This window comes from the organism of the source record quoted next, unplaced genomic scaffold (genome assembly GCF_019419815.1).
Source record: "Pyrus x bretschneideri cultivar Hongxiangsu unplaced genomic scaffold, Pyrus_bretschneideri_v1 Contig23, whole genome shotgun sequence".
NCBI classification, from domain to species: Eukaryota; Viridiplantae; Streptophyta; class Magnoliopsida; order Rosales; family Rosaceae; genus Pyrus; species Pyrus x bretschneideri.
In genome coordinates this window covers 2,269,969-2,282,035 of record NW_025999535.1, presented here as the reverse complement: position 1 = coordinate 2,282,035, position 12,067 = coordinate 2,269,969, and the positions used below count along the sequence as shown (strand labels likewise).

At 38.4% G+C, this 12,067-nt stretch overlaps 1 protein-coding gene and 1 long non-coding RNA gene across 3 annotated transcripts; one reads left to right on the top strand and one right to left on the bottom strand.

Annotated features, from left to right (window-relative positions):
- Window positions 1-4,438: 4,438 nt before the first annotated feature.
- Window positions 4,439-9,463, bottom strand: LOC125477990. Its single transcript, XM_048585566.1, has 3 exons — window positions 9,330-9,463; window positions 5,576-6,036; window positions 4,439-5,053 (listed from the first exon to the last, which is right to left on the bottom strand). Exons 1-3 carry the CDS (start codon window positions 9,340-9,342, stop codon window positions 4,439-4,441), a joined length of 1,089 nt encoding a protein of 362 aa, XP_048441523.1. The 5' UTR covers window positions 9,343-9,463.
- LOC125477991 lies at window positions 4,796-9,867 on the top strand. Of its 2 annotated transcripts, XR_007258819.1 has the most exons (3): window positions 4,796-4,931; window positions 5,614-7,383; window positions 7,499-9,867. It is a non-coding gene; the product is annotated as an uncharacterized LOC125477991 (long non-coding RNA). The 2 variants fall into 2 exon arrangements; XR_007258817.1 differs by having other exon boundaries at window positions 5,614-9,867.
- The last annotated feature ends 2,200 nt before the right edge of the window (window positions 9,868-12,067 follow it).

Below are 12,067 nucleotides of genomic sequence, written 5' to 3'. Positions count from 1 at the left end.
TTGAATAGAAGAAAAAGTGCTGCTCCCCTTTTTGTTGTCAATCACCCCATCAAAGTTGTGTTAATTTTGAGTTTTGTAAAGAGTGGAAGTTAATCACTATATTTTTTCTTTATTTTTTTTGTTTGATGTGTGAGAGTTATTTGGTGCATTGGGTTTTTGGGTTGTGAGATTTTCATAAATACTTTGTAAACACTTCATTTGGTTGATAGTGAATTATTGGGTGAGCTCCTACTGCTATGAGGACGGACTCCGTCCTTCAATTACGCTGACTGTTAAGAAACCTCGTTAAATTTTGGCATCTTTTCTAATTTATTCTTGCATATCATTTTGATAAATTTCTTGCGGGTTAGCTTGTGTTTTTCGGATCAGGATCCTCATCTTTGCATGGGGATCCTCATGACCAACAAGTATGGGCCGTTGGATGAAAATCCAACGGCTACAAACAGGGGGTCCCTTTAAAGTTATAATAATTATAGCCGTTGGATTTTTATTCAACGGCCCACACTTGTTGGTCATAAGGATCCCCATACAAAGATCCTGATCCGTGTTTTTCCAGTTGTTAGGGTGCTATTATTTGGAATGATTTTTAATCCAATGGCCAATACTTGTTGGTCATGAGGATCCCCATACAAAGATCAGGAGAGGATCCTGATCCGGAAAACACAAGCTAACCCTTGTACACACATTACCCGGATAGTGATTTGCTTTAGATAAAGAGCGGGTGAACAGAGTCCTTATCCAAAGGAATCTCATTTAAAAAATTAAAAAAAAATGGACTAGTTATGGAGCCCCATTATACATCAACCTTGAACGATCCGAACAATCTATTTTTAAGTATTTATCCATCGATCAACCTTGCAAAAAAATCAATTCAATTAGGAACCATTTACTCATTTGATTGTCATGATGAAATTTTAATGTTTCTTAGAACATAATATTCGTCAAATTTTTTGAACTCAACTAGATTCCTCAAACATTTCTGATGTCACTAATACAATGCAAGAATGATCTATAAAGTGCAACTTAAAAAATAGATAATTTAGATTGTTAAAGTTCAATGTGGAATATGCCCTACAACCATTCCCATTTTTACCCCAAAAAAAAAAAAAAAAAAAAAAAAAAAGAAAAGAAGTAGGAGATCTCCCTTTGGATAAGGGGTATGCATACATAAATAAAGCCTTCAGGAGTACATACGGTGGGAACGCCGCCGTGGAACCTTATTATAAGTAGTCCACCTGATGAGATCAACGTGGCCAGGAATATGGACTGTACCAAAAGGCGCAACAGGAAAGCAAGTGGTTGCATAAACCGGAGGACAAGAATTATCTGTCCTTCCATTTTCGATACTTTCCTGTGTCTTTATGTTTTGTGTGATCACAGTTAAACTACGTCAACATTTTATATTATTTTTTTATAAAAATAATAAAATAAAAATGAATAATAATATAAAATGTTGACGTGATTTAACCGTGACCACAAAAACAAGACGAACCGGAAATGGAAGGTCAGACAATCCTTATCCTAAACTGAAAACGCATCGTACTTGAGCTTTATCCTTTGGAAGGAATAAATGCTCTGCAGAACTTGCTGACTATGTTGAACAAATATTTCTTCAGCTCCTCCATGTTCATACTCCTCATACCGTCATCCGTGATAGAAGCCATTTCTTTTTGTTGGGCAAATGCTGGAAGCTAATAATAGTGTTCTCTCTTCCTGCTATGGGTAGTTACTGATAATGTTTGTGTTCATAATTATTCTACAAAGCACCATGTTTAACTTCTATACAACAGTTTCAAAAGAAAATGCTTATTTCGAGACCAGAATTCCGTAATTTTCAAATCAACTTCTTTACTTTATACGTGTATGAAGATTGCGCATCAAAATTGTCGCCAACAACATTGCCGATGTTGTTATAAAGTTTAGTCCTTGTTGTTAATAAACATTGTACGACACTTAATGGCGTAGCCACCCACAAGGCTAAGGTGGGCTGTAGTCCAGAGAGGTTTTCTGTAAGGGTAGTGCTATTCATGCACTCATTTTTATTTCTTACACACCTCTCTTAATTGTCGGTTGTTCGGATCGAATGAATTGAAGATGATCACTAATAAAATATTAATAAGGCTGTGTTGGAAGTAAAATGAGTTTGTGAATAGATCTATTCTTTTGTAAACTCATACTTATAGCTTACTCAATTTCAATACAGATTATTATTTTGACATATATTTAGTAGATGAGAGGTGGTAAATAATATGTTTTATGCTAAAAATTATAAATAATACATTTTATGCTAAAAATTATAAATTAATTATATCTCTAGTCCCCCTTTATTTACTTATTCTTGATTTAATTAGTAGGTTAATTATTTATATGATTCTTGAATTTATCAGTTATGATTAAGATTTTGAAAATAGTTTATATTTATATTGTTGTTCTTTTATATTGATTATTATATAATTTTATATAAGCAAAAAAATAAACATATAATTTTATAGTATTATTTTCAGCTAGTCCATCCAAGAAAAAAATCTTGACTCCGTCCTTAACGACACTAAGTCTTAATCTAATCTTGTCAAGTAAAACTTAATAAAAGCAAACAAAGTACCCTTAAAGTCCACTTATGATTATTTCAAACGGACACGAAAAATATCACTGTTGAATTTATGGCCTAATTATAGTGGGCCTTTAGTTGACCCAGCAGCCCAATGTTAGATGGGTCTTATCTGCCCATGTAAAAGCCACATGCATGACTAGGGTTATAAGGTAGCAAGCATGTTCGATATATAAGGCAGCAGCTTTTTTATTTCAGATTATGAAGAGTGAACTGAGAAGCAGGCGAGCAGCTGATATATTTGAATAGCAGAAAAAGTGCTGCTCCCCTTTTTGTTGTCAATCACCCCATCAAAGTTGTGTTAATTTTGAATTTTGTAAAGAGAGGAAGTTAATCACTATATTTTTTCTTTATTTTTTTTGTTTGATGTGTGAGAGTTGTTTGGTGCATTGGGTTTTTGGGTTGTGAGATTTTCATAAATACTTTGTAAACACTTCATTTGGTTGATTGTGAATTATTGGGTGAGCTCCTACTGCTATGAGGACGGACTCCGTCCTTCAATTACGTTGACTGTTAAGAAACCTCGTTAAATTTTGGCATCTTTTCTAATTTATTCTTGCATATCATTTTGATAAATTTCTTGCGGGTTAGCTTGTGTTTTTCGGATCAGGATCCTCTCCTGATCTTTGTATGGGGATCCTCATGACCAACAAGTGTGGGCCGTTGGATGAAAATCCAACGGCTACAAACAGGAGGGTCCCTTTAAAGTTATAATAATTATAACCGTTGGATTTTTATCCAACTGCCCACACTTGTTGGTCATGAGGATTCCCATACAAAGATCCTGATCCGTGTTTTTCCAGTTGTTAGGGTGCTATTATTTGAAATGACTTTTAATCCAACGACCGACACTTGTTGGTCATGAGGATTCCCATACAAAGATTCTGATCCGTGTTTTTCCAGTTGTTAGGGTGCTATTATTTGGAATGACTTTTCTTGCACTACGAGTATTTGGTGCTGCCACAGATCTACTTTCAAGGAAGAGGTTCTGCTTAGCTTTGGTACGTAGTTGATTTGCCCCTTCCCGGGATTTACAAGTGGTTAGCAACGTGTGTTGAAATATTAATGTAAAAGTTGTATTGATAGTGATACAAATCACGAGGATAAATGCTTGGTGTAGAAGAAACCACATCTGCATGCTACCTTTAGTTGGAAAGAGAGAGTTAGGGTTGGTTTGGTATTGCTGTACTTTGAAAAAAAACTGCTTCTGCTGTGCTGTGAGAATAAGCAGCTGTGAAATAAAGCAGTAGAGTGTTTGGTAAACTTTTTTGTAAAAGTGCTTTTGAAAAGAAAAAAAAAGCAGTATTAGAGTGTTTGGTAAACTTTAATGTAAAACAGATGTGAAAAAAGCCCGTTTTTCAAAGCTGAGTTTTGCAGCTTCTTGTTTTTGGCTTTTTTTCACCCAAAACGGTGAAAAAAAGCTGAAACTGAGTGTTTACCAAACACAAAAACAGCTCCCAGCTTTTTTTTATAGCAGTTTTTTTCAAAATCACCTCAGTACCAAACCAGGTCTTAATCTCATCCAATTAAAGGGGGGTTGAAATATCTTCAACAATGTGCTTTCTCTATGAACGAGAGAGGGAAGTCTTTTGTGGGGTTGGAAACAAACGTGGACTCTAAACATTGGGTCGGTTTCTGAATTCTAAAAACACCTATCAAATTATGAAATAAATCGAAATAAATCTGGACTTTATTAGAACCAACCTCTAAATTTCATGGTTTAATTGCATATACTCAGTAGGCCAACTTAAAGAAAAATCCGAAAAATATTTGGCTCCTTACAATAATTTAATGAGACATTTCCCATTGTACACGAATTAGAAGAATATCCTACCCTGTAGCCTCGGCGTTCCGATAGAAGTATGGAACCTTTGCAAAGTTCATATATATCAGATTAAAATAGAGTGGAAGCTGGATGATAGAAAAAAAAGCTAGAGGCATGCAGGCCATTAGATAAACTGGCACGGCAAAGTGTTTGAGCTTATCCTTTAGCATGAAGAAATGTCCAGCGCAAAATGAAACCAGCATCGAAAGGATGGACAAGAAGAGCGTTGTTAAGCCCACTAAAAACTTGATAGGCAGCTGCTTTCCAAAAGCCCCTTCGGGGAACCGGGACATCAGGATGGACAGGAATATGGCCATGGACATGACGGAGGAGCACATCGCAAGGAGAGATGAGATGGCAAACACCTCAAAAGCCGCCTGGTTTTCAAAGATTGGAGTGCCAGTAACCTCTCTGATGCCCCCAGGAACTGCAGTAGCAGTGGCAAAGGCAACCGTAGCGACAAGGCCGCCCATGACCGAGCAGTTCTGAGAAGTCTTGGTGAGCCATTCTCCTCCGTCTTTGACTAGCTTAGCGTGTGATTCGCTGAAAATATCCCTTGCAGTCTGGTTTTTTTTGTTGTAGAGGGGAAGGAATTGTGTTGGCAGGGAGCATTTTACGAACTGCACATTAATTCATAAGAAATTAATGTTCAAGATCAATCTTAAGGGGACGAAATCGTTCAAATTCTTTGCACAAAGACCAAATTGACTCTATATTCATGTAAAACAGCGGGACCAAAGATGTATAACCTTCTGTTATTTGTAAGATAAATTCCCAAATTAGAACAAAGACACTAAATAGACAATAAAATCATGGTTTAGTGCTTATTTATCGTCGTTTTAGAGTCCTTTAATTCTATTTTTTATTTTCCTTTTTTGGTTAAATCAATTCCATTTTTTATTAAAAGTTCGAAATTGGTTCTATATAAATATTATCTTAATATAAAATAGGTGATGAGGAACAACATGGATTCCACATATGAGCTATATATTATTTTGTCATATCTTTGACGTGAGACTTTCTCCAACCGGAACCTCGTCTCATGATAAAAATTTTATTTCACATAGCTAGGATCAAACCCTAGTACTTGGTGTGATAATTATTGGCTTTAATATGATTAAGACCATGGGTTTAAAACTTACCTCAAACCATTTGATTTCCCATTGCATTTGTAACGCAGGCCCAAGATCATGGCAAGGGTTTTTGGCTTCTAACATTGCTGCTGCTGAGAGATGAATCGCATTATTCCCTGCATTATCCACTTGGCTGAACACGTCTCTGGTCAGTATTTTTCTCTTCAGTAAGAGTTGGAGCACACATAGTTGCCTGTTCCCTGCAGCTAACAAAACCGCGTTCTTTCCCTCTGCGTTAATGTCCCGGATGGCCACCGGAAAAAATTCAAGGATCTCCTCCACCATTTCAATCACACCATTTTTTGCAGCAATCAAAAAGGGTGTTTCCAACTTCCCCATTTCGGGTGTTTCCAACGTCCCCATTTCAAGGGTTTTCTCCTCTGTCTCTTCGGTAAAGCAGTAATCAAAGTTACTGCATGGGGACATCCGACTCCTCCGAGCCCAAGGTGGCTTCGTCGATGCCGATGACCCTGTGTACATTTCATCAGATATATCGTATTTATTTTTTGTGGCTTAAGCTCGATTACTACGATCCCACTAAAGCAGTTTTCCTTAATAAACTTGATTTTAGAATCTAGGTTTGGATATCTAGTATTATTAGAATAATCACATTGTCAGTCGTATTACCGTCGTAAGGTAAGGCCTTGTGTCATGCTTGACGCCTTTGAACCGATGATGCCGATAGATGTCGCAAGGCCTTGGTCCACCATCCGTGCCGAATTCGCGTAGATTTATGTTGGCGTTGCCTCATCGTTGTGTTAATGGGATGGATATTTGTATAGATATTCGGAAGCACGACTTGGTAAATTTGTATGAATTTTATGAAATAATGTCATTTTAGAAAATAATCTTTGCAAATTAGTGTTTCTTTATTGTGTGTGTGTTTTTTTTCCACAAATACCATCGCGGTTGATCACCTGGGCTGCCCGCTCTACTTTTGGTTCGGGTTAGAATGACCCAACAGCAGAGATGCCCAATGGTATCTAGGCAGCCACGCCGACTCCATCGCTTCATCAGTCCTGAACCTCAATCTGCCTAGCGTAGTCATAACGAAGACTGGACGGCGTTGTGGTAGCCCCATCCCCCATGTTGACGTCGCGGAGGCCGATGCTAATTCGGCGGTCGTTCACCTTCAGGTGACGTAGAACTCCTGGTCCAGGGTGGGAAGAAGGTCAAAGTGCGGGGGATCTGTAGATGCTTGTCCTCAAACCGGATCACCCGCGTAACTCAACACAAGATCATGGTAGTTTACCACCCACTTCATCGATGAGCGGACGTCAACAGTCAACAGTCTGTTGACTCACGACATGGGACACGTCATTCGCACCAAGTGCTCATGCTCGCCTCTATCTAGAAGATCACTCCCCAGGTGCATGAGGCGATGATGCGAGAGATCTCGATAAGTGTACTTTTGTAAAATTTTTTTTTTTTTTTTTTTTTACCTGTCTGTTTCATGTCACTTCGAGATCGACATGAAAGAGCCAGGTATGTCTGAATACATAAACCGGGATCGGTATAAAGAGTGAAACTACGAGCTGCACATGTACTACCAGATTTTTGCATCTCCTGCTGATGCTTTGACCGGTTCATCCCTGGAGTTTGTGGAAATGATGGATGAGTGGCACTGGCTCTACAGACATTATTAGAGTCCGAATTTTTTGATAAGTTTTTTTTTTTGTTTAATTTCATTTTAAATTTAATTATTTTTTTATTCACTGCTGAAATTAATGGCAAATAAGAGTTATCGGGTCGAGGAACGGCATCAGAACGGTGGAAGTTGGGGCTTGGGAGGATACACAGCCAATTATGGCAATCAGGTGGCTAATGATATTTATGCAAGTGTTCCGTTAAATATTTTAATTCTAAATTTTATTACACTTAAAATTTCAAAATTATGATCGATAATCTTAATTGGTTTCTTTTTTTTTCCAGGTTTCTGTGTTGTAGAAAAATGACGAGTACTTGGCCAACCTTTCCCAACAACAACTGGACGCGCCAATAGAGTAGCTGACACTTGATCTAGATATGTCTCCATGGTTGTTGATGGATGAGAATGGGCGGGGAATGGTAAAGAGATCTGCGGTCTAGGAGAGGGTTGAGTTCAAGACATCGGAGGATCTCTTTCATCTAGCTCTCAACCTCCAAGTATAACATCTTCTAGATTTTAGGGGAGACGAACCACGCTGGCGAGGATAAGCTCAAGAAAAAGTTGGGGCCCAAGCAAGAGGAAAAGTTTCGGCAATACATTGTTGAGATGAGGCTGTGTCACATCCTATCCCAAATTTAATCGTATTTTATTCCTTGACACGAGAAAATTACAAGAATACCTCTAACGAGTTAAGTGGATATCCTAGAGGGAAATCCTATGTGGACATCTGAGTCATTGTCAATCTCTGTCCCGTTTCACGTCTTTCTAGGCATTACATGTTGTTACGAACATATGAGCATGATCAAGAAGTAAAACGAACGAATTACGCACATTTTTTTAATGAGAGGCAAAATAGTAATTTTTCATTCTCGAAAATCTATTACTTGTTTTTCAAGACAACATTGGGTTGCCCTTTTGCGAGCAGCAGATTGTGATATAGTTGGCATATTCGTTGGACTTGTTACACAAGTCAGCAAGTGGGTCCGTTTACATTAGTATTTTATTACTTAAGCCTCACATCTAATTAATTATTGTTTGGGCATGATACAAAGATACGCACAAACTGACGAATACTCGAGGACATCAACGCGTGGATGTAATAGAAATGAAATTCAAAGCTACAACCAAAATTTTGCAGGAAACGGTGATTCAAGTGCAAATCGGTAATTTCAAGTTATTGAAATTATTGTGCATGTTCTGAAGTAAGAGGGTGTGCCAAGTGGGCCCTCCCCCTCACCACACCCACGTGTCTCTCTCCCTCTTTCGGGTGCACTCTCACCTCTCTCGGACTCTCCGTCGCTTACCCTTATCTCACTCACCTATTCTCTAGTCTCTCCCTTCTCTCTCTTTCCCCTAACCTCTGCAACTCTTCCCTCTCTGTTTTGCACAGAAAACACAGACGGCGCCCCGCGCTGTTTCCTGTCGAAACCTGAGCCACCCAAACCTCCATCTCTCTTCCTCTCGCCCCTCCTCGAGTCCTAGAATTTCAGAAAAAATGTTGGACTCAAACAGAGACCGACATGCCCACGAAATTAGGTGTGAACTCGAGGGAAAACTCCGGCTAAATTCTGCCGTTCACGGCCAAGTTAAGCCTCGGGGACACCGTCTTTCTCTTCCTTTTGATGTTCTGATGCGATTGCTGAGTCTGCATACATGATTTGGTAGAGTTTTGGTGCAGATGTAACTTGGTAAATCCTTATCTTCCTTTTCCCCAGCTTCATTTCCATAGGTAGATTGTGTGATTTGGTTGTGAAATGAGCTCGAAACGAGCTCTGGAATAGGACCCCAGATTCTGGCCGTTCACAGGCCTCACGAGGTTATGCCTGTACTCTCAGGAGCGTGAAAGACGGGGTCGTGGGTCACACGCGCCTCCCAGCGGAGGTACTATGCTCTGCCACCGGGCAAGGCAGAGTCCGGCCAAACTCGGTGCGTGGCGGTGAAATAGCAGTGTTCAAATTTTGAGGGTATCTTTTAGAATTTTATTATTTTAAAAGTTTCTTTTAATTAGGATTAGCACACTAGGGTTGGAAGTAGTTAAGCAACTATAGATTCACTATTAGGGTTGTTACGATGGGTCACCATAAATTCTAATTAAGCAAGTGAAATAGCTGTTACCTTCTGGGAGCATGAAGATGGCGCGGCCGTCAACAAGTTCATAAGGTGTGGTCTCATCATTGTCTTTTTTCTTTCTGGGAAGGTGCTGCGGTGACCTGCGGAATCATACCACTGTCTTCATACTCATACATGGCAGCTAGTCTTAACAATTCGTTCATGATCTGAACAGACCATTTGTGTTTTTCTTTCTTATCCCTTATCTTTCTTATCTGCGTAGACCCTTTAAACAACATATGATGATTAGATAAAGAAAATTATGTATCTAAATAAGAGAGATTAGGAGATAAAATGAAAAGTGGCTTTATTACCTGATCCAAAAACAATCATCATTGCCTTTGATCAAATCTTGACAAACTCAAAGCAGGTGTTGTAGTTTACGGGAAACTTTTGGTATCCTTGACCTTGATCAACATTGGATTTTGACCCTGCATATGTTAAAGGTAATAATCTGCCGTCTTTTTGTATGTCTAGTTTTGTAATTTGCGTTTTGATTTAAACTCTAATCTGTTGTCACATATATGGCAGAGATGAATTGTAATGTTGTTGGCCTATTGCCTTTCGTTCATATCTTCATTTTTTTTCTTTCTAATCTTTAATTCTAGATATGATTAGGTTGGAAGATGGTCTGAATGCCAATAGCATATATAAAATTTTCTCGACCAACTAAGATTTTTAAACCCGAAAACCCTAATTTGCTTCCCTATATTTAGGATTTCTACTCCTGTTAAATGTGACAAAATAATAATATTAGTATTTGATTCCTGAAGGGACAATACTTTCCTCATTCAAGGAAGAGAGGAAAGTCTCTATCCACGAACGTCATAAATAATTAAGCAAAACTGTTTATGTTCTTTAATCATCATCATTGCTAGACAAATGTATTTTGATTTGGAGGCCGTTTCAAAGAAATTGACGGTTCATCTTGAAGAAGATTTTTGTTATCATAATCGTCAATTTTTTGACACATATGGATGGCTATACGGTCTCCAAATCAAAAGAATTTTCTATAACTGATCTTTAGATGATGATAAAAAGAATGAATGGTTTCAATTGTGACATTTGTACAGTGAAAGGGGGGGAGGAGGATCTTTCCCCTTACTGGAAGGAGGAAACTATTATATATATCCTTCTTGAAGTACCTTATAATAAAAGTGTAAATGTAGAAAGGTTACGCAGCATGCCTTCCTTAGAAGTTACCTGGGTTCTCTGGATCTGCTGATCGTATTTCTCCTCTCTGTAATGGAGGGACGCTCCCTGTACCTGCTGATTGTAGTAGTGAGCATAAGAGAGTTACATCGAACTATGAAGATAAAAAATTCATAAATTACTCAAACAATTGAGGTATTTTGAGATATTTGATTTTGAATTGATCCCCTACCGCTGAGAATTGATGTCTTGAACAACCCAATGAAGTTGATGCATGTATGGTAGTTTTCTGGATATTTGGGATTCTCTTCCTCTTTGAATGGCTTAATTATCCCCTCATTATATGGATCCCGTTGCTCCGGCTTCAGCTTACCAACATAAATACCTTCCAAATTACCATATATATATACAAACAAGAATGAGTAGGGTGATACATGTAACTAGATTTCAATCTTACCGATAATATTCTGTATAGTACTCACAGTGGTAAATAATTTTTTCGAATGGGCCGAGGTGGCTACCGCTTTTGAAGGCAGAAGGCTTGGTAGCCAGAATATGAAGAGGGGAAACGCCTTGCACATTGACATAATTAACAAGATCTCCATACAAGTCAATTATCTGAAATGCCAAATCTGTCAACCAACAAGGTACACATTATTATTTATTTTACATATCATAAGGGAATATATAGCTGATATGTATGGAAGTCATCAAGTTAAGGGATAATTACCAAAGTATTCCCTAGCAATTGCAACATGCAACATGGTCTCACCATCATTTCTCCTACAATATTTGTAGCGTTTCTGAGGATCATTTCCAAGGGTAGGGGTATAGATGTAGTGCATGCGTAAGAAGGCATCTTTTTTACCATAGGCAGCAGCCAAGAATAGAGGAGTCTCATTGTCTACATTCCGAGCACCGACCAATGATGGATGATCTTTGGCAATGCACAAACACATTATCTCGTTTCCCATCCATGCTGCGACGTGGAGCGGGGTATTCCCTCCCTCGTTTTGAATTTCAAGCTCCTTTTCTTTAATCAGTTTTACTAGCTTTTCAACATATTCTTCTTGGCCATCGGATACTGCTACGTGTAGTGCTGTGTCACCTGACTTGGTGATTTTTGCCCCGTGAGCCTTCTCGTTGAGCTCATAGGTTCTAACAACTGCTTCCCACTCGCTTTCCATGGCAATTCGGCACAAGTATTTCTTGATCTTCTCTCGGTCCATACTCTTGATCTCCTCATCCATGAAAAAATCCGCATCTATTATTGGGTACATTTCTTCTCTTCCTGATATGAGTGGCAATCAACACTGACGTTTGTCTTCATATATATTCTGGCAAGTAAATCATGTTTAACTTGTAAAGTAGCACAGTTTCCAAAAGAAGATACTTCTTCTGTGACCACAACTCTCTACTCTACCCTTTACACTTGCTAAATTACAAAGAAAATTCTCTTCACCCTTTTCTTTAATTTGTTACTTACCTCCCCTTTACGCTTGTTAAAAAAGTTCACAACAGCTATTCCATACTTCCCCTTTCGTTTTTCGGTTTCCAGCCGTGGGCGTACAACATAAGAAAGTCATTCTTAT

What these genes read in the sequence shown, in the direction of transcription:
- LOC125477990 (XM_048585566.1), bottom strand. An exon ending in GGGAAATCAAATGGTTTGAG is followed by an intron (nt 5,054 to 5,575) that starts GTAAGTTTTAAA and finishes ATTAATGTGCAG; the next exon opens with TTCGTAAAATGCTCCCTGCC.